The sequence below is a fragment of the Oncorhynchus nerka genome, linkage group LG22, assembly GCF_034236695.1.
Source record: "Oncorhynchus nerka isolate Pitt River linkage group LG22, Oner_Uvic_2.0, whole genome shotgun sequence".
NCBI lineage: Eukaryota > Metazoa > Chordata > Actinopteri > Salmoniformes > Salmonidae > Oncorhynchus > Oncorhynchus nerka.
Window position 1 is genome coordinate 85,065,434 of NC_088417.1, and position 22,210 is coordinate 85,087,643.

At 42.7% G+C, this 22,210-nt stretch overlaps 1 protein-coding gene across 2 annotated transcripts in view; it reads right to left on the reverse strand.

The window, feature by feature from the left end:
* Nucleotides 1-13,789: 13,789 nt before the first annotated feature.
* Nucleotides 13,790-22,210, reverse strand: part of LOC115105894 (phosphatidylinositol 4-kinase alpha-like) — a 39,027-nt gene continuing 30,606 nt past the window's right edge. For both annotated transcript variants that reach the window (XM_029628367.2, XM_065007503.1), the window contains exons 34-51: nucleotides 21,516-21,674; nucleotides 21,348-21,427; nucleotides 21,022-21,221; nucleotides 20,808-20,895; nucleotides 20,455-20,622; nucleotides 19,481-19,534; nucleotides 19,097-19,217; nucleotides 18,844-18,973; nucleotides 18,675-18,745; nucleotides 18,396-18,468; nucleotides 18,021-18,198; nucleotides 17,778-17,882; nucleotides 17,144-17,269; nucleotides 16,774-16,894; nucleotides 16,268-16,427; nucleotides 16,088-16,177; nucleotides 15,919-16,002; nucleotides 13,790-15,454 (exon numbers count right to left, since the gene is read on the reverse strand). In XM_029628367.2, coding sequence (XP_029484227.2) covers nucleotides 15,403-15,454; nucleotides 15,919-16,002; nucleotides 16,088-16,177; nucleotides 16,268-16,427; nucleotides 16,774-16,894; nucleotides 17,144-17,269; nucleotides 17,778-17,882; nucleotides 18,021-18,198; nucleotides 18,396-18,468; nucleotides 18,675-18,745; nucleotides 18,844-18,973; nucleotides 19,097-19,217; nucleotides 19,481-19,534; nucleotides 20,455-20,622; nucleotides 20,808-20,895; nucleotides 21,022-21,221; nucleotides 21,348-21,427; nucleotides 21,516-21,674 — 2,060 coding nt within the window. In that variant the 3' untranslated portion in view covers nucleotides 13,790-15,402. The remainder of the gene's footprint in view (nucleotides 15,455-15,918; nucleotides 16,003-16,087; nucleotides 16,178-16,267; nucleotides 16,428-16,773; nucleotides 16,895-17,143; nucleotides 17,270-17,777; nucleotides 17,883-18,020; nucleotides 18,199-18,395; nucleotides 18,469-18,674; nucleotides 18,746-18,843; nucleotides 18,974-19,096; nucleotides 19,218-19,480; nucleotides 19,535-20,454; nucleotides 20,623-20,807; nucleotides 20,896-21,021; nucleotides 21,222-21,347; nucleotides 21,428-21,515; nucleotides 21,675-22,210) is intronic.

Sequence of the window (22,210 nt, forward strand, 5' to 3'; positions counted from 1 at the left end):
ACTAAATGTTTTTCTTTTGTGGTGTGTGTGTGTCGGGGGGATTTGTCACTGGTGGTTATTGATGGGGTGCTGGAGAGGGCAGAAAGGGGGAAGGGGAAGGGTCCAGACTAGGGGGGCCCTGTTCCAGTTGGGCATGGTTGAAGGGTGGGTTGGGGTTGGGGGAGGGGGCATGGGGCAATGTCTACCATCTGTCTATTGTGCCCAAGTCAAATAGGCTTTCCTTCAGCAGACTGATCTCTCCCCAGCCAGCCAGCCCTCTTAGGTCCATTATCACCAGGATGAGGTGAATGCTACCTGCGATATAATCAACCTAGCCCGCCTCTCATCTTCTTTGTGATTAGAGTTGGAGAATTGGTCTGAAAGTAGTAGTGCACTTCAATGTTTCATTAGATGTTTTCAGTTGAGAGAATGGCTGTCGTTTTGGTCATAGCCTGCCTGTTTGTCTTGGTGTAAACCCTGTGCACCCCACTTAGCTACTCCCCAAAACACACCCTTGCCCCTGTGTCATGTAAGCTAGTTTTACACTGTAAACAATATAAATGTAAACAAACACTGTACAGCCTCAAAACATGGTTAATACTATAATTGTGACAAATGTGATACCACTTTTGTCAAATTGATGTCAAAAGTTGAATTGTTTTACATTTTAGATAACCCTTTACCTAATTCTCCTAACCTGCTGTGTAAGTTCTTAACCTGCTGCGAAATGTTTTGTCAAAAGCTGTATCCCTTCGAAACAACTTTGCCCCTAGGGGAGCAGAGTGGTTGATAATGTGAGGCCCATTTTAAGCCCCACCCCTCCTGGTGTCACATGCCAGTTGACCCTTGAAGGGGTCAAGGTTCAACACAATAGGTTGCATTTTGTTTCTAACCCCTCCCTCCCTACGTCCTCCTTTCATAGCGGTCGTGACCAAATATGGCAGCAAGCAGGGATACGTAATTAGATGCATTTCAATCTGAGGGTCGGCGTGAAGGGATTTACATTTTGGAGGGACAGGCTGCTGGTTGGAGGGGGGTTTGTGGTGCTGAATCCAGAAAAGAGCAGTTAAAGCTTGAATCCTTAATTGAAACATAACAAAGTGGCCACCTCGCCTCTGTTTTGGTAAAGAGCTGAGGGCTGTGCCTGGAGAAATGTAACCACTCTCAAATATATAGACAGAGCTATGGATGCAAGGACTGACCATCCATGATATCACAATTATAGTATTAACCATGTTTTGAGGCTGTACAGTGTTTGTTTACATTTATATTGTTTACAGTGTAAAACTAGCTTATATTCTGGGTTCTGATGGGGTACAACAGTTGAACTAAGCTCAAGGCATTTCTAAGTTATATTCTTCAAGAATCCATGGGTATATATAATTAATTTATAAGTCCAAAAATGTATGCAATAAAGGATTCTAGTTTTAAGGGCCTGCGCAAACTTGCCTTTGTTTTGGTCATCAAGAGCCCTGTTGGTTGAACTGTTGAGCTTGTTCCTCAGCTACTTGGAGATTAGGGTTTAAGGAGGTTATGTAGAAGTAACAACCTCTCACTCTAGTCGTAGTGGGCAGAAAGATGTGTGTGTATGGTGGGGTGGGGGGTGGGTCTCTGAACTTCACAGCTGCCCTGAGGACTGAAAGGGCCTCTGCCCCCACACACACAGCCCCCCCACCTCAGTACCCAAGCCCACCACTGAAGGACAAAGAGGGTTGGTCGGGCATCTGGGTTTAGGGTGGGTGGAGGTCCTCAGTGGGCAACAAAAGGATGAAGGGAGAAACAGAAGGATGGAGAGCGGCGGACAAGAACTCATAACATCTGCTGCTTTCTTTGTGCTAATGGTTTGTGGATAGTGTGTAGACAGTCATGCCCATTGTCAACTAGATGAGGTTGTTTGATTGCCTATGCACTCGACAAGGATCACATCCAATCTCAAAAACACACAAACTCTGAATGAACAAAAAACTGTTCTTAAAGGCCCAGTGCAGTCAAAAATGTGTGTTATATATCTATATATATACTGAACAAAAATATAAACACAACATGTAAAGTGTTGGTCCCATGTTTCATGAGCTGAAATAAAATATCCCCAACATTTTTCATACGCAATAAAAGCTTACTTCTCTCAAATGTTGTACAAATTTGTTTACATCCCCGTTAGTGAGCATTTCTCCTTTGCCAAGATACTCCATCCACCTGACAGGTGTGGCATATCAAGAAGCTCATTAAACAGCATGGTCATTACACAGGTGCACCTTGTGCTGGTGACAAAAGTCCACTCTAAAATGTGCAGTTTTGTCACACAACACAATGCCGCAGATGTCTCAAGTTTTGAGGGAGTATGCAATTGGCTTGTGACTGCTGCAATGTCCACCAGTGCTGTTGCCAGAGAATTGAATGAGAATTTGTCTACGATAAACCGCATCCTATGTCATTGTAGAGAATTTTGCAGTACATTCAACCGGTCTCACAACCGCAGACCATGTGCAACCAAGCCTGACTTCTTCAGTTGCGGGATCATCTGAGACAAAGCCACCCGGACAGCTGATGAAACGGTTTGCACAACCAAAGAATTTCTGCACAAACTGTCAGAAACCGTCTCAGGGAAGTTCTTCTGCATGCTTGTCACCCTCACTAGGGTCTGGTGATTAGGGCCTAATTTATTTATTTTAATTGACTGTAACTCAGTAAAATCTTTGAAATTGTTGCATGTTGTGTTTATATTTTGTTCAGTGTATATTTCCACTAATGAGAATGGAATAATACTGTGAAATTGTGAAAATTATGATAATGCTGAAATTTCAGCCTGCTTTGAAAACACTCACAGTAAGGTACTTAATTGTTACCTAGAAATGATTTGATTTTGAGATTTTTTTTAAATGGCTGCAATGGACCTTTAAAGTGAGCTGACTGACAGAGCCAGGTCAAACATTTCTTTTAAATAACTGGTTTCACACACTTCCCCAGAGTGTTCTTCCTAGTCTATATAATATATGTTTAAAGATGTGTTGTTTATTTGATGTATTGCTAAAATAAAGGTTCAATATAATAAGTAATAAACTTGAGTTCTTAAGGATTATTTTTAGTGGTGAAGACTGACTTCAAAGAGACCACATTCAAGTCCTCCATCCCCCACTTAGTCTGACTACTGCTCTCTCTGGCTCCACAACAAACCCCCGCCTGGCCATCTAGAGGTGTGAATACCCAGCCAGCCTACAAGTAGAGGATGGTAAGTGCTTTACAGCAGAAAGAGACTTGGGACTTCGGACCAGCAGCAACATCTTGTGTAGAGGGTGTTCTAAATACTTTAATAGTATGTTTAATTTTTTTAAAAAATTTACTCTGTGTGTGGTTTGTGGTGTGTTCAATTATGACATTCGATCAGTGATGGCTGCTAACTTGGCTCTTATCTTAAATATTTCACTTCTGTGTTTGGAGACATTGGATCAGCATTCTTGTCGCATCTCCTGTTAGTACATTTTCAGTAGGGAAGCTAATGATCCATCATGTATGACATTCCTGGGAGTGGGTAAACTTGTATTTTTTATTAGCATAGCATTTGTGTATGTTTTCTATAGTTGTGCTTGAAAATGTATCAATTTACCAATTCGGCCACATGGAGGCCACTTGGAGGCCACTTGGGTACATTTGGGAAAGTCGTGAAAGACACCTGGGTGACTTCATACTAAATGTCATGTAGGTTGCTCATTCTTGAAGTTATCAGTCTGACACTTTGCACATACACTGTTGCCCTCTTGTGGACAACATCTAAATGACCTCCAGTTTCCTAGCTGAATGTGTGGCATTTCTATTTCATGTCAAAGATAATGCAACAAAAATAGAAAACATCATTTTTATTTGTATTATCTTTTACCAGATCTATTGTGTTATGTTATCCTACATTCATTTCACATTTCCACAAACTTCAAAGTGTTTCCTTTCAAATTGTTGCAACCCCTATTACTAGCCTGTTCAACCTCTCTTTCGTATAGTCTGAGATTCCCAAAGATTGGAAAGCTGCCGTGGTCATCCCCCTCTTCAAAGAGGGTGACACTCTAGACACAAACTGCTACAGACCTATATCTATCCTACCCTGTCTTTCTAAGGTCTTCGAAAGCCAGGTTAACAAACAGATTACCGACCATTTCCTATGTCCTAAATGACATCATAACCGCCATCGATAAGAGACATTACTGTGCAGCCGTATTCATCAACCTGGCCAAGGCTTTAGACTCTGTCAATCACAACATTCTTATTGGCAGACTTGACAGCCTTGGTTTCTCAAATGATTGCCTCGCCTGGTTTACCAACTACTTCGCAGACAGAGTTCAGTGTGTCAAATTTGAGGGCCTGTTGTCCGGACCTCTGGTAGTCTATGGGTGTGCCACAGGGTTCAATTCTCAGGCCGACTCTCTTCTCTGTATACAACAATGATGTTGCTCTTGCTGCTGGTGATTCTCTGATCCACCTCTACGCAGACGACACCATTCTGTATACTTCTGACCCTTCTTTGGACACTCTGTTAACTAACCTCCAGACGAGCTTCAATGCCATACAACTCTTCTTCCGTGGCCTCCAACTGCTCTTAAACGCAAGTAAAACTAAATGCATGCTATTCAATCGATCACTGCCTGCACCTGCTCGCCCGTCCAGCATCACTACTCTGGACGGCTCTGACTTAGGATTCGTGGATGACTACAAATACTTGGGTGTCTGGTTAGACTGTAAACTCTCCTTCCAGACTAACATTAAGCATATACAATCAAAAAATACATCTAGAATCGGCTTCCTATATCGCAACAAAGCATCCTTCACTCATGCTGCCAAACATACCCTTGTAAAACTGACCATCCTACCGATCCTCGACTTCGGTGATGTCATCTATAAAATAGCCTCCAACACTCTACTCAACAAACTGGATGCAGTCTATCACAGTGCCATCCATTTTGTCACCAAAGCCCCATACACTACCCGCCACTGTGACCTGTACGCTCTTGTTGGTTGGCCCTCGCTTCATACTCGTCGCCAAACCCACTGGCTACAGGTTATCTACAAGTCTCTGCTAGGTCCCTGCCATATCTCAGCTCACTGGTCACCATTGCAGCACACACTCTTAGCACGCGCTCCAGCAGGTATATCTCACTGGTCACCCCCAAAGTCAATTCCTCCTTTGGTCGTCTTTCCTTCCTGCTGCCAATGACTGGAACGAACTGCAAAAATCTCTGAAGCTGGAGACTCATATCTCCCTCACTAGCTTTAAGCACCAGCTGTCAGAGCAGCTCACAGATCACTGTACCTTGTACATAGATGGGCTATTTACAGATAGGCTATCTACCTACCTCATCCCCATACTGTATTTATTTATTTAGCTTGCTCCTTTGCACCACAGTATCTCTACTTGCAAATGAGAACTTGTTCTCAACTGGCCTACCTGGTTAAATAGAGCTACAGATTTGAGCTACAGATTTGGGTATTTTAGGCAGAAATTAAAAAGAAGGGCCTGATCCTTAAGAGGTTTAATGCATACTTTTAAATTATATTATGTGAGATAAAAATGTAATATGAAAAAATATGATACTTTTTCCTTAATTTATCATTTTTTGCAATGTTACTGTCCCCAATACTACAAAATAATACTTAAATACATGACATGTTGTCCTTGAAACATTTCATTGAAATACTGTAGAATTACATTAATTCCTGTGGAGGACCACGCTTCTTCCGGGGAGTACCAATATGGCCGATCGGTGTCCTCAAAGCCTCTCATAGAGCTTGCCAGTTGTAGTCCTAAAAAACGGAAATGAGTTCGCTCTGGTTCGTTCAGCCGTTGCTATAGGGAAACGGAATGGGGAAAGAATAGGGTTTTGGGATAAACGCCAAAAATAGGAGATCTTAAATGTTTTGTTCTATTAGATAATATGTCAGCTAATATGACCTTTATGAATTAGGAAGCCTGTATGTGCTTTATGTATGTAGCCTGTATGTATGTTAGCTGCTGAAGATTATCTCATAGAACCAAACCTATAAAATATCCTTATTTTCGGCTTTAATCTAATAAACCTTTATTATCTACAGCCTCTCTATTACTTGATATCCCGACCACTGGTCACATTTTCAATGCTTGTCCTGTACAATCAGCAATGGCGCTGGTCCAATGAATGTGTTTTTTTTTCGAAATCTCCCCCTGGAATAATGGTCAAAGAAAATACAGGGTAACAGTGCATGTCTACGTAACACAATGAGGGTGATGAGACACCAGAGCCCCATTCATTTTCAGTGGAGGTAAGCGAAGTGGGGAGGTACATGTAATGCTAAACAATCTGATGATCTAATACACTATTTCAAATTTAACAATCTGTTAGTTGGTGACCAACCTTTGTTGTGTTTTTGCTTTTGGGAACTTGGGCAGAAAAACTTAGACCCACTGAGGAAAAAAGGACAATGAGTTTAATTCAATAAGGGGGGAATTCCGACCCGAGTTAAGTGCCTCAATGGAACGTAATTACCTTTTTATGCACTTTTGTCTCTACTCATATTTGACCTTGAATCTAAGCATGAGCATAGCATGCTATTCAAATGCTGGCCTTATAACCATGCAGGGATGAAATCTGGAGACCCAAGCTATAGGCTTGCACATAAAAGTGAATTACTTAGGCTTTAGGAAAGGCAACCAACTACAGAGATTGATGGGGAGGGGAGCAGGAGAGGAGGGGAACCCACGTACCCCACTTCAATAAACCAGGCTTCAGTCACTCACTTGGCTTCAGTCATCTCCAAGATTGAACGGGTGACAGATCCAGCTATGACCTCCTACTTGTCAGGCCTCTCACACTGGGCAGAAAGGGGTTCTGGAATGGCGCTGGATCAAGGTTGACCTGTTAAAGAGGAGATCCAGGAGCCTGTCTACATAGCCTGTAAATTTTTTGAAAAAGGACATGTTTGTTAAATGGATAATGAATTGAATTTCCTTTGATTTACTGTTATGATGCTATCAATTTGTTTATGTAGGGATCTACTCATTCTACAATGTGTGTTCAGGTATTTTTTATGTACTCCATTTGAAATATACACTATTTGATTGTGTACTTTTTGGTGAAACTTTGAAATGTTTGTATTTGGAATGTGTGTGCCTGAAAAGCTTAATTGATTTGAAATATATAACTATTACTTAGAATATGTTGGGTTTGTCTTCACATACATCACAGCATATCCCCCCCTCCCCCCTTCTTTGCCTTGCGGAAAGCTGATTTTGTATCACAGCATTCTTGCTGCGCTGGTTGCCTGGGAAGCTGTGCAGACCGAGTAGATGTCTGTCATTACAGCTTGATGAAAGTAGAAAGACAAAAGGAGATGGAATGTGAAATGATAAGAATCAATTGAAATGTGCATGAAATCATTTTCGGTGCACCCTGTCCACCTGAAATGAAAAGCAGCCACTGCTGTCTGATGTCTTCATTCTTCAGAAAATTTATCAGCAACAGTCATTTTTCATATTTGGGTCAACCTACTATGAACTGCATCCAAAGAGCATCCAATTTCATGAAAACATGATTTTCAATGTTCGGGACCTTTAATAGATTTTAATTTCCTTAAAACTGGTTAAACAAATGTCATCTGGAGATTTTGCAAGGAAAATCTTTCCCGTTTTTTGTTGTTGCTAGGCTTATTGCATTTTCTACACGGTCCCTAAACGGCTGCTGCGCGAGAGAAGCAGAGATGAAAAAAAAACGAGAAAACAAACTTTACCGATGTCAACTAGATTGAAGCATTCATTCTATCGATATATGACATTATTCTGGTGAGCAGGGGTTAATTTAGTCTTCTATGGCAACAAATCATGACAGAAGCGAAGCTGTGTATCTATAGACACATTGACTAACAAATAGCCTACCAAAATGTCGGAAATTAAACAGAAACATAGACCTATCTAAAAGTCCTGTCAAAAAAAATATTTCTCTGATTTGCATTTTATATATGTGGGGGTTAGGGTCGGGCCTCAGATTTTCACTTTATCACATATAGTCGGGCGCAAATTATCTTTATATAGCCTATATAAATAATTACAATAATAAAAGCAATACAAAACACATAACATAAAACCCAGACAACATACAAAACGATATACAGGTATCATCAGATCCGGAGGATCTGCAGAGGCCCTTCAAAGCTTTTCTGAAAGCACGGTCTTGAGCTGTGGTTTAACGAGAACATAGACTGCAGCCATAACAGTGTCTGGAAGTGCGTTCCATAGCCGCGGAGCCGCGCAACTGAAAGCCCTGTCACCCATAGTTTTTAGTCCGCTGCTGGGCTGCTGAAGGGAGACGGACCTGGAGGAGCAAAGGGTGCGTGTGGGGCAGGAGTGAACCAGTAGGCCAATATTGGCCAGAATGCTCCGATTCAAACTCTGATTCACCTGCTCGACAAGCATTAGAATGTTAAAATATTTATTTGATCAGCAAATTAGTAATTCCTACTATGCCATACCGTTTCTGTCCCCAGGAAATATTACATCTTACTTAGTGTAAAATGTGGATTCTAAAATTATTTAAATATAAGGGCAGGTGTCATTTACCTTAAAAACACAAAAATGTGGCTCTAGAAAGGTAATTTTATGTATTTTGAAAACTGAATGTAGGCGTTTTTGCCATGTCCCCGGGTGTTATAGAGAGCAATAGGAATGTGTCTTTTGTAGGCACTAACTCTTATAGTTTGTTGAAAAAATGGGAAAATACATGGAGTTTTGTAGGGCTTTTGAATAAACGCTTTAAATAAGGCCTGTGGTAAACCCAAGCATATGAGATTTTATAGGCTTACATTTTGTTCTATGATATAATCTTGATCAGCTAATGTCACTGCTGAATTTTGAAGCATTTATTGTAATCTAAGACACATAAAGGCTTCATAATTCATATCAGCTGGGGGTGGGCAGGTAGCCTAGTGGCTAAGCGCCTCGGGCCAGCAACCGTATGGTCGCTTGTTCAAATTGCCAGCAAGGTGGGAAATGATTGGTTCTACCGTTGATCAAGGTAGTTAACCCCCAACAACTGCTCCCTGGGTGCTGATGACATGGATCTTGATGAACTCAGCACCTCTCTAATTCAGAGGGGTTGGATTAAATGCAGAAGAAGCATTCAGTTGTGCAACTGAATTCCCTTTCCCTAAAGGCTTTATAATTGATAAAGTTCATGTTAACTGACTGACATTATCTCATAGAACAAAGCATATAAATCTCTTAAACCTGTGTTAACCTTAGACCTAAACCCTATATTTATCCCATAGGAATGGCTGAACGAACCAGGGGTTAACTAATTTCCGGGTTTTAGGACTACAAGCTGGCGAGCTCTATTCATCAACTTTTACAAGAAGTAACCAAAAAAGTCTTAAACAAATCTAAATATATTTTATATTTGAGACTCTTCAAAGTAGCCATCCTTTGCCTTGATGACAGCTTTGCACACTCTTGGCATTCTCTCATCCAGCTTCACCTGGAATGCTTTTCCAACAGTCTTGAAGGAGTTCCCACATATGCTGAGCACTTGTTGGCTGCTTTCCCTTCACACTGCGGTCCAACTCATCCCAAACCATCTCAATTTGGTTGAGGTCAGGTGATTGTGTAGGCCAGGTAATCTGATGCAGGAGTCCTGCACTCTCATTCTTGGTCAAATAGCACTTACACAGCCTGGAGGTGTGTTGGGTCATTGTCCCGTTGAAAAACAAATGATAGTCCCACTAAGTGGCAGGTAGCCTAGTGGTTAGAGCATTGGACTAGTAATCGAAAGGTTGCAAGATTAAATCCCAGAGCTGAAAAGGTTGAAACAAATCTGTTGTTCTGCCCCTGAACAAGGCCGTTAACCCACTGTTCCTAGGCCGTCATTGAAAATAAGAATTTGTTCTTAACTGACTTGCCAACTTAAATAAAGGTAAAATAAAAACATTTTAAAAAGTGCAAACCAGATGGGATGGTGTATTGCTGCAGAATGCTGTGGTAGCCATGCTGGTTAAGTGTGCCTTGAATTCTAAATAAATCACAGACAGTGTCACCAGCAAAGCACCCCCACACCATCACACCTCCTCCTCCATGCTTCACGGTGGGAACCACACATGCAGAGCTCATCCATTCACCTACTCTGTGTCTCACAAAGACATGGCTGTTGGAACCAAAAATCTCAAATTTGGACTCATCAGACCAAAGGACATATTTCCACTGGTCTAATGTCCATTGCTTGTGTTTCTTGGCCCAAGCAAGTCTCTTCTTATTGGTGTCCTTTAGTAGTGGTTTCTTTGCAGCAATTTGATCATGAAGGCCTGATTCACACAGTTGATGTTGAGATGTGTCTGTTACTTGAACTCTGTGAAGGATTTATTTGGGCTGCAATTTCTGAGGCTGGTAACTCTAATGAACTTATCTTCTGCAGCAGAAGTAAATCTGGGTCTTCCTTTCCTGTGGCGGTCCTCATGAGAGCCAGTTTCATCGTAGCGCTTGATGGTTTTTGCGACTGCACATTCAAAGGATACTAGGAATGACCCAAATATGAAGTTTCATTGAGCAACTATCTTCTTTTACTCCCATTACGGCTGGTATTAGCTTCCAAAAAAGGTCTAAATCAAAATTTACAAGCAACCGCACTGGTCAGAAGTCTACAACAACTCAATACATTGGAGGTGCCGTACATAAAGGGTTGAGAGAGTTTGTTGATGCTGAGAATGAAATGTATATGTTTTTCAATAACATTTTTAGAATGTTCTTTGAACGTTTACTCATGTTTTCTTGTGTTTTTTATGGAAATCTTGTGAGAACATGACTTTAAATAGAACCATGAGAAAACCTGTAGGAAACGTTATGCTGAAGTACTGAAATTCCCACAGAAGATCATTGTTTCTTAATATTCTTGGAACAATAAGAACTTGACTTTAAATAGAACCACGAGGAAACCTGCAGAAAACATTATGCTGAAGTAATGAAATTCCCACATAAGAACGCCGTTTCTTAACGTTCTGAGAACATGACTTTAAATAGAACTAGGAGGAAACCTGTAGGAAAAATTATGCTGAAGTACTGAAATTCCCACCTAAGAAACATATGGTTTTCAGAATGTTATGTGCTAGCTGGGTATCAAGCACCATTCCCAGAACATTGTGCGAAGGTTGTATGCAAAATAACCATAGAACAACCACGCTCTCACCCCAGCTGTAAAAAACATGTTTCTCAGAATGTTATGTGCTAGCTATGTTGGGTGTGGTGAGTGATAGTTGATGAAATTTCTGTCGTTTTTGGTCCAGCCTTTGGTCTAGTAGATGGATCATGGCTAGAAGAGATCCAGCTTTTATCAAATGAAGGTCTGAAGTAGATTTTTTTGCATTTTAATTGACCCTAATCCTCCCTAATCTTAAAATAATTATGATAACCTGCTGTGTAAGTTCTCCTAACCTGCTATGAATAGTCAAATCTGAGGTTAATTTGACAAAAGCTGGATCCCTTCTAGCCATTACCCAGTAGATGGGAGATGAGGATGTAGAAGGATCTTATCTGGTGTTTGAATCCAAACAATTAGCTTGTTGATTGGAAAGTTGTCAAATATGTTAACACATTTTACACTGAACTAAAATATAAGTGCAACCTGCAACAATTTCAAAGATTTTCTGAGTTACAGTTCGTATAAGGAAATCAACCAAATTAATTTGTCCCTAATCTATGGATTTCACATGACTGGGAATACAGATATGAATCGGTTGGTGACAGATACAATACATGACACAATCCTTGAGGGGCAACTTATACCACAGCGGGGGCAAAGTTGTCGAGCTAAGGAGAGGGTGACAGAGTCCAGGGTTGGAGCCTCCCAGTTGGCTCATTGATCCCCAAGGAGGCTTGTGACTTGGAATACTTGGTGTTGCCATGCCAAGCAGTCTGCTGCCATTTTTATCTATCCAGACAAAGGTGTTTTGAGTGTACAGTGCATTCGGAAGTATTCAGATCACTTCACTTTTTCCACATTTTGTTACGTTACAGCCTTATTCTAAAATTGATTAATTAAATTTTTCCCTCATCAATCTACACACAATACCCCATAATGACAAAGAAAAAACAGGTTTTTAATCATGTTTGCACATTTATTAGAAATAAAATACAGAAATACCTTATTTACATAAGTATTCAGACTGTTTGCTTTGAGACTCGAAATTAAGCTCAGGTGCATACTGTTTCCATTGATCATCCTTGAGATGTTTCTACAACTTTTGATTGGAGTCCACCTGTTGTAAATTCAATTGATTGGACATGATTTGGAAAGGCACAAACCTGTCTATAAAATGTCCCACAGTTGACAGTGCATGTCAGAGCAAAAACCAAGCCATGAGGTTGAAGGAATTGTCCGTAGAGCTCCGAGACAGGATCGTGTAAAGGCACAGATCTAGGAAAGGGTACCAAAAAATGTCTGCAGCATTGAAGGCTCCCAAGAACACAGTGGCCGCCATCATTCTTAAATGGAAAAAGTTTGGAACCTCCAAGACTATGCCTAGAGCTGGCCGCCCGGCCAAACTGAGCAATCGGGGGAGAATGGTGGTCACGTTGACAGACCTCCAGTTCCTCTGTGGAGATGGGAAAAACTTCCAGAAGGAAGAACCATCTCTGCAACACTCCACCAATCAGGCCTTTATAGTAGTGACCAGATGGAAGCCAATCCTCAGTAAAAGGCACATGACAGCCCACTTGGAGTTTGCCAAAAGGCACCTAAAGACTCTCAGACCATGAGAAACAAGATTCTCTGGTCTGATGAAACCAAGATTGAACTCTTTGGCCTGAATCGATTCCTACCTTAAAAATTAAGTAGGGGAGTGGATCAGAAAACCAGTCAGTATCTGGTGTAACCACCATTTGCCTCATGCAGCACAACACATCTCATTTGCAGAGTTGATCAGGCTGTTGATTATGGCCCATGGAATGTTGTCCCACTCCTCTTCAATGACTGGGCGAAGTTGCTGGATATTGGCAGGATCTGGAACAGTCTTGTCGTACACGTCGATCCACAGCATCCCAAACATGTTCAATGGGTGATATGTCTGGTGATTATGCAGACCATGGAAGAACTGGGACATTTTCAGCTTCCAGGAATTGTATACAGATCCTTGAGACATGGGTCCGTGCATTATCATGCTGAAACATGAATGGCGGCAGATGAATGGCACGACAATGGACCTCAAGATCATGTGACGGTATCTCTGTGCATTCATATTGCCATCGATAATATGCAATTCTTTTCGGCTTATGGTAGAGAAACAAACATTAAATTCTCTGGCAACAGCTCTGGTGGACATTCCTGCAGTCAGCATGCCAATTGCACACTCCCTCAAGACTTGAGACATCTGTGGCATTGTGTTGTGTGAGAACTTCACATTTTAGAGTTGACTTTTGTTTAATGTTAATTTCTCTACCATAAGTCACCTCACGTCGTTTGAGTATTTGGCAGTATGTCCAACCGACCTCCCAACCGAAGACCACGTGTAACCTGCGGGATAGTCTGACGGGGGAGGGTGGGTGTGCTGAGGAGTATTTTTGTCTTTAACAAAGCCCTTGTGGGATAAACTCATTCTGATTGGCTGGTCCTGGCTCCCAAGTGGGTGGGCCTATGCCCTCCCAGGCCCACCCTTGGCTGCACCCCTGCCCAGTCATGTGAAATCCATAGATAAGGGCCTAAGGAATTTAATTCAATTGACTGAATTCCTTATATGAACTGTAACTCAGTAACACCGTTGAAATTGTTGCATTTCTATTTTTGTTCAGTATAGATAAAATGACACACATGAACTGGGGTTTATGTTTCAGTACTTTATCACAATACAACAGTCCAATAAAAATACTAATAATGGAACAGCTCTTTATCATCCCATTGGTCTGAAATGCATGTCCTGTTAGCCATTACAACCTACAGTACATAGCAGGGCTCTCTACGCTGATCTTTTTTACAATGAGCATATGTGCACCTAAGTTGAAAAATGTAAGCACACAAAGAAATTAATACGCACAATGAAAAATATTTGAAGTATTAAAGCTAGAATCCTTGAAAATGTTCTAGGTGCACTGGTACGCCTACATTTAACCTCCAGGTCACACAGCAGAACATTTAGGCGCATATGTGAGTCAAATGGTTACACTGTGGAGCCCTGAAATACAGTACACCGTAATATACTTCACATGTCAATTTTGACTCATTTAGCAGACACTCTTCACCCTAATTGCTCCTGTAAGTCACTATGAATAAGTATCTTGCTCAAGGGCACATTGGTAGATACCTCACCTAGTCAGCTGGGGGCATTCACACCAGCGACCTTTCGGTTCCTCGCCGCTAGCTGACCTGCCGCCCACGTTATATTACAAACATACTCTGTAATACATACATGGATGTTTAAGATGAAATACCCTAAGTAAAATAATAACACCCATTCAGATCAAAAATAATACATACCATCTAATCTAAAATAATAGATGTAAAATGAATTATCTTTACAGACTACCAAGTAAAATATCTTCATAAACAGAAGGGTTTCTGAAGAGATTATGACAGCAATCTCATATGTTGACACACATTAAGAAGGTAACATCTAGCATAACATCAGAGGAGTATAGTTGTCATGTAATACCACCCTTCTGTTTGTGCCAAGGTTTAGAGAAATGGCTTTTTGAGTCTTCATTGTCATTGTAAAATCACCACCACCATTGTAATACTAAACACAAATCCCGGAGATTCAACTACAGGCTTGAAGGTGAATAAAATCTTTCTTTGTGCAGAAAGAGGAATGTCTCCAAACAGAATCTCACACACACCTGTTTAAGAAGGCTACTAAATCCATGTAACTACTAGAAGGTCTGGTCATGAGACATGCAGAGTTAGTGGGTTATTAGGTAAACAACACTGGTTTATTCTGTACTGGACCCACCAACCTTGGGGCGGATACACACACAGTATGTGACTGACTCAAGACAGATATAGTCACTAGCTCCACCATTAGAAATGTCCCCAGAGAAAATATCTACTCATGGCTTTTGACTACAGGACGGGGACACTCACATTCAATATGTGATTTGCATCAAGACATTGATACATGATATATGGATTATGATCGTGGGATTTGCTGATTGTATTGGAGTTCAGTTACAGGTTGTGTGATTGGTTGTTTGGTTGATTGGTTAGTGCGATTTCTCTAGTCTAGCATAACAGCTCTTGATCAGGGTCCAATCAGGTGGGTGAAATACAGCAATCTATAAAGTGCATGTTGCTGGACGCTAGCTGGCTAGCAAACCAAGGATAATTACTTAGTATATAGGACAACCTCTGACCTTACATAGAGTCTAAAGAAGAGGTTACTGCCTATATAAGGAATAAGAACTCATATCAGACAGGTATGTGATAATACTGCAGCAGGTCTTCAGTATGGGATCTGGTTCTGGTAATACTGAAGCATATCATAGGTCTTGCTCCTGAGGAAAGACAGAAAACAGACAGTCAGCATGTGTATATAGACAGTTGGCATTATGGATATTTCCTGTGGCCGAGTTGGGGCCATAGGGGTCAGGAAAGGAGCGAGAGACTGGAATGGGAGCAGGGCCATTGAGTGAGGAAAGGAGCTGAAATGGTACAGGGCCATTGAGTGAGGAAAGGAACTGGAATGGTACAGGGCCATTGAGTGAGGAAAGGATCTGGAATGGTACAGGGCCATTGAGTGAGGAAAGGAATTGGAATGGTACAGGGCCATTGAGTGAGGAAAGGATCTGGAATGGTACAGGGCCATTGAGTGAGGAAAGGAACTGGAATGGTACAGGGCCATTGAGTGAGGAAAGGAACTGGAATGGTACAGGGCCATTGAGTGAGGAAAGGATCTGGAATGGTACAGGGCCATTGAGTGAGGAAAGGAACTGGAATGGTACAGGGCAATTGGTGTTACCTGCTGCTGAGGAAGCAGCTCTGGATGACCTTGATGATGAAAGCAGCCGCCTCCTTCTCACTCATACTGGGGTTGAACCGCTGCCTGTGAACACAGACATGGTCAGACATGGTCACGAGACTTGGCACAACCTAATTTATGCTCCGATGTGGTTTATTGATGTACTGACTTGAGCAGTTTGATGGTCTGTCCTCTGAAGCACGGTAGTCCAGTGTCCAGCATCAGAGTGACTAGAGACACCACTGCATCCATGTAGGGCCTGAGAGAGGTGTAACAAAAATAGAATTAACCCATAGAAAGACCGTTTAGATGCAAATAAGATTAAGACCCCACCCACACACACTCTTACCTGACGGCCAGGTACCCCCTGACACACAGCTCCATGAACCATTTGAAGGGAGTGGCTTCCATCTTGCCTCCCATGATCATCACCATCTCATCGGTCAGCTTGATGTCCGGCTCCCAGCCCAGGTTACCACCAGGAGAACTCTCAAACATGAAGCCAAAGTCTGAAAGAAGATGCTGTTTTAGACAACGATTATAAATTCAATTCATATATTTATTGTCACAAATAGATGAAAGATATCCACATTGCTGTATTAAATGAATGATTGATTGTGTGGATGATGTTTTGGATGAAGTTCAGGATGATTGTGTTTCCATGTGGATGATGTTTTGGATGAGGTTAAGGATGGTCGTGTTCCTATGTGGATGATCGTGTTCCGATGTGGATGATGTTTTGGATGAGGTTAAGGATGGTCGTGTTCCTATGTGGATGATCGTGTTCCGATGTGGATGATGTTTTGGATGAGGTTAAGGAAGGTTGATTGTGTACCAATGTGGATGATTTTTTACCTATGTGGATAAGGTGTCCCTTGCTGTCCAGCATGATGTTCCCGTTGTGTCTATCTTTGATTTGTAGCAGGAAGAGCAGCAGGCTGTAAGCAGCCATACTACGGATGAAGTTATACCTCGCCTGGAGAGGAGGGGAATGAGAAAGGGAGAGATTAGGAAGTACCTTGTATAAACCATGTTGGTGAAGTAAAATAGTTGACGTATGTTTATTAAGGCAACAGATCCATTGTAATGACGTACTGTATGTACTCAAGAGTATTTATCTTTTTTAAATAATCCTTAATTTCTGATTAATTAAGAATAATGGCACAGACGAGGATCAGGTCAGGGGTCAGAGTTTAGGGGTCGTAGGACAGCACAGTCATCTCACCTTCTGGAAGGCCAGAGTAGACTCATCTCCATACTGGTTTCTGAAGTAGTCATACATCCCAAAGTCTGTCTGTCTGCCCAGTTGGTCACGGGATTTACAGTCTGGGATACACTCAATCACACCACACTGGACACAGAGACAGGAAAACCATTACTGTGATGCTACACTGCACAGAACAAGACAAAGTTTAAGGTTAATAAAGATTAGGGTGCAGGGGTTAGGGTATAGGAGGTAGGGCAGAGGACAGAAACAGGCTGCCCGTGGGCCAAAACCGGCCCACTAGTAATTATGCCCCCCCCCCCCCCCCCCCCAAAAAAAAATGGTGATTTTAGTTTTTGCTCAAGAAAGACTAAAATCACCAGGAATTAAGCTAAAAATTAGTTGAATTTAGAAAATCTGTCCAATTATTCCTACAAATACAAAAAAAGACATGTAATCTTGTCTCAATGTAATCAAGGTATGAAATTATTGTATTTGGAAGTACAAATATATTTTTGGGCATAGTTGGTCAATTTTCAGTGTAGAAATTATTATAGCATTTTTCCCGGAACCCTGAACCATTCACTCCCAACAAAAATGTGCCTGCGACTGAATCTATCGGCATAGCCCTGGTGTAGGGGAGAAGTGTACATACCCCAGGGGCAGTAGCCACAACTCTGTAGGGAAACACAAACAGGTCCAGACCCACAAGTTGGAAGATGTTCTTAAACAGACCAATGATCTGGAGAGCCAGCATGTCCTGGGCAGGGAGGGAGAGAGAGGAAAAGAACATTCAAAAATATGCTGATTGAAAAATAAATAGTTTCTAAGCGCTGAGTATGTAAAATATGCTTGTGGTGTGTGTGTGTATGCGCATGTGTTGGTCTATCTATCCTACCTGTCTGCAGTCGTCTCCCACTTTAAAGATGGCGGCCTGCCAAACGATCCTGCGAGCTACATCTTCACCCGACTCCACGTCCTGGGAGTCAGTCTGACAACGCAGACCCTCTTTCTCCAGCTCACTGACCCCACAACGTTTCACCTTGAACTTAGCCAGGTACGGGGCCTTGGCAGCACTGGGAGAGAACGGAGACAGCAGTCAGATATAGATCCCGTGAGAAGGGTTTCTATTCCTTTTTTAAAATAGCATAAAGGAATAGATATCCACACACCATTGAATGCTCCTGTGTACTTTATTGCAACGTTCCAACTGGAAGGTCTTTGTCAGGCATGAAATCAATCAATCAAATGAATAGAATCAGTGAGTGAGTACCTCTGCATTGGTGTTCCAGACTTGTAGTCGATGTCCAATACGATGGCCTCTGGATTACTGGGCAGGTAGCAGCCTGGAGGATGGCCACCGGGAGGGGGCAAGATGGACAGACACACACAGTGACTACTGCTTCCACATAGCACAAATCACAGATACAGGAATCAACTGCTTAGAGGTAAAAACACCTAAGTCAAAACTATTCACATACACCTCACTGTAATCAAACATGCACCTGCACCCACAGACCTAGCAACATAGATGTCTCCTAGCTGTTGTTACCTTGCTGGACTTTGATGTCAGACAGAGCTTTGAGACAGGCCCTCTTCCTCTCATCTCCCTTTGGGGTGGGCCTAATAAAAACACAAACACTTTTATATCCAGACACTAGTTGGTTGACAGTAGTGGACTATATAGGGACTGCAGTTGTGATTAGATTTGTTAGTCTTACTTGATGATGGCAGATACGTTGGTGATTTTGTCGAAGAAGTCAAACTCTCTCTGGAAAAAGTCTTTAGCTGCACCAGACTGAGCACCTATTATCTCCTCAACCATCTCTTCCAACAGATCCCCGATGTCGGCTACACGGAGAGAGAGGGAAGAGAGAGGAGGGAAGCGAGAGTGTGAGGAGTGGTAAGTGTGTGAGTGTGCAAGTAAGTGTGAGTGAGTGAGTATGAGAGTGTGTGTGTACGTATGTGTCTCACGGTCTTTATGGTGTGCCTCCTCATCCAGGTAGATGTTAGTCTTCATGTTCCAGATGAACTGGTGGGCCAACAGCTGAGACTTCTGGGCCGCCCACACGATGTACTCCCTCACATACCCCATCTGCCAATCAAATACAGACATACACACACTTGTTTTACTAAAAACAATTGATACCCTATTTTTCCTTACCCCTACACCTAAACCTTAAGCTAACCCTGACCTCTAAAATAGCATGTTTCCTAGTGGTAAAATGTCTCCACCTGTCCAAATGGTACTTGCTTTACTATCCTTGTTAGGACTTCTGTTCCCCACAACGAAAGTAAAAACCAAACACACACGGTAATGTAGAAATGCAGCAGCTAGTTAAATGTAGTGTCACTCACCTTGTCATAGCGCAGGGCCTGAACAATCTGAGGAATGTAGAACAGGATGGCATCCTAGAGATTGAGATAGATTAGTGACGGTATAGTGTGTGTGTTGTACCAGAGGAAAGGACCGTAGTGTGTGTGTGTGTGTCGTACCAGAGGAAAGGACCGTAGTGTGTGTGTGTCGTACCAGAGGAAAGGACCGTAGTGTGTGTGTGTGTGTCGTACCAGAGGAAAGGACCGGAGTGTGTGTGTGTGTGTGTCGTACCAGAGGAAAGGACCGGAGTGTGTGTGTGTGTCGTACCAGAGGAAAGGACCGGAGTGTGTGTGTGTGTCGTACCAGAGGAAAGGACCGGAGTGTGTGTGTGTGTGTCGTACCAGAGGAAAGGACCGGAGTGTGTGTGTGTGTCGTATCAGAGGAAAGGACCGCAGTGTGTGTGTGTCGTACCAGAGGAAAGGACCGTAGTGTGTGTAGTGTGTGTTTCCTACCAGAGGAAAGGACCGTAGTGTGTGTGTGTGTGTATGAAGTGTGTGTTTCGTACCAGAGGAAAGGACCGTAGTGTGTGTGTGTGTGTGTGTGTATGAAGTGTGTGTTTCGTACCAGTGGAAAGGACCGTAGTGTGTGTGTGTGTGTGTGTGTGTATGAAGTGTATTTCGTACCAGAGGAAAGGACCGTAGTGTGTGTGTGTGTGTGTGTGTATGAAGTGTATTTCGTACCAGAGGAAAGGACCGTAGTGTGTGTGTGTGTGTTTCGTACCAGAGGAAAGGACCGTAGTGTGTGTGTGTGTATGAAGTGTGTGTTTCGTACCAGAGGAAAGGACCGTAGTGTGTGTGTGTATGAAGTGTGTGTTTCGTACCAGAGGAAAGGACCGTAGTGTGTGTGTGTATGAAGTGTGTGTCGTACCAGAGGAAAGGACCGTAGTGTGTGTGTGTATGAAGTGTATTTCGTACCAGAGGAAACGGCCATAGTGTGTATGAAGTGTGTGTCGTACCGGAGGAAAGGACCGTAGTACTTTGACCCCATACTGAGCAGTAAGGGGGTGCGGGGGGTACATGGAAGAGAAGTAGGACAGGCCGGTGGGAGGGTCAGCAGGAGCCCAACACAGGATATGACTCAGCTCTGGAGAATCTGCATCAATGGTGTGCCATGTCACCAGGAACTGGAAAACAAATACATTTTGGTAAATTGACAAAGAACTTTCAAATTAGAAACACCATCACTTCTAATCCTGAACTGTTTGGCTCTGACATAAAAAAACATGTCTTTCATAAAAACCTATTTGAGGTATCATAAGCATTGGCCACTCCTGTGTTGCAGATGACCTGTAGATCAACAGTGACTCACCTTGACAGCCTCAGGTACGTCGCTGACCGCTCCAGGGTCCAGCCTTACCAGCCGGGTCACCTCAGCCACGATCACATCGTTCTTAAACCTGAACATACAGACACGAGAGGGTTAACCCAAACGCCGTTCTTAAACATGACAACAAAAGTTAGGAGGTGGAATGAATCCAAAGCTTTTCCCAAAGAAATTCTAACCAGGGTGTGTGTGTGTGTACCTGGCTGGTAGCTGCATAGCCAGGTAAGGAGATATACCCCAGGCCAGGTTGACGTTGTCTTTCCACTGTTTCTCACTGAGGCTGATGTACTTGGACCTCCAGTTGGCGATGCTGGTCTCCACGGACTGTTCTGTAGCGATGGCCAACTCCTGGGTGCACAGAGGGTTGTACCAGGTAGTCAACCGCTCAATCTCACTGGCCTAGAGAAGTGGGGCGAGAGACCAGGGCGAGAGAGAAAGCACATCAGTCCTAGCAACAAAATGTAATTGAATAGCAAGGAGGGAGAGTCAATGTTAATGTCTTTGTCAAGGTCTCCAGAATGTCACCAGTAAGGCCAGCAGCAGGGTCCGACGCTTCATGTAGTACTTATGGAGCTGAGTCCCTCTGTTACTCTTCTTAGACATGCCTGGGGACAGGAAGGCCATGGTCAGATCTCAGGGTGTGTGTGTGTGTGAGCGCATTGCATCTGTCTGTGGGCGTGTGTGTTGTGTTACCTGACTTCTTGGAGGCGGTGGACATGCCAGAGGACAGAGGGTAGGTGTTGATCCAGCCACTCTGGCCACTCTGCTGGGAGCGGGAGTCATGAGACATGGTGCTCCTGGGCTCCTGGGCCGTCATCACTGACAGACTGTTCAATGACGGGTCCTGGTTGTCTACACACCCACGGACAGACAGACACAGGAACACACAGGGACACTCAGCAGGACAGACTGACACACACACACTCCCTGCCTCTTTCTATCCCTCATTATTTGGGCCCTGAGATTTTCCTGACTATGATCTAATCAGGAAAAATTCTGGTCCTTCATTTAACTCTATCCATTATCTCTTTCCATCTCTTTCTGCAATTATGTCTGTCAGTCTAACTCTGAATTGCTTCACATTCTCTCTCTGCATTCATCAAACACTGGCATGCATCTCTCTCCATATCGCTTAATGCATTCATTCAAGTCTAGATCAACACTGGCAGGCATCACTTCCTTTCTTTCTCTCAATGCATTCATTTATTTTAAATTGAGACCGACATGCATCTGCATCCATATGAAAAGATATTGTGAACCAGAGGAAAATATAAATGAGGTAGCGAGCATTGTCTCAGCAGACGATGGAGGGGGAGTTGACCTGCGGTATAGTGAGCTTTATAGTGTTAGCCCGGTCTTATATGAGATGGCCATGCGTTGTTCCCACA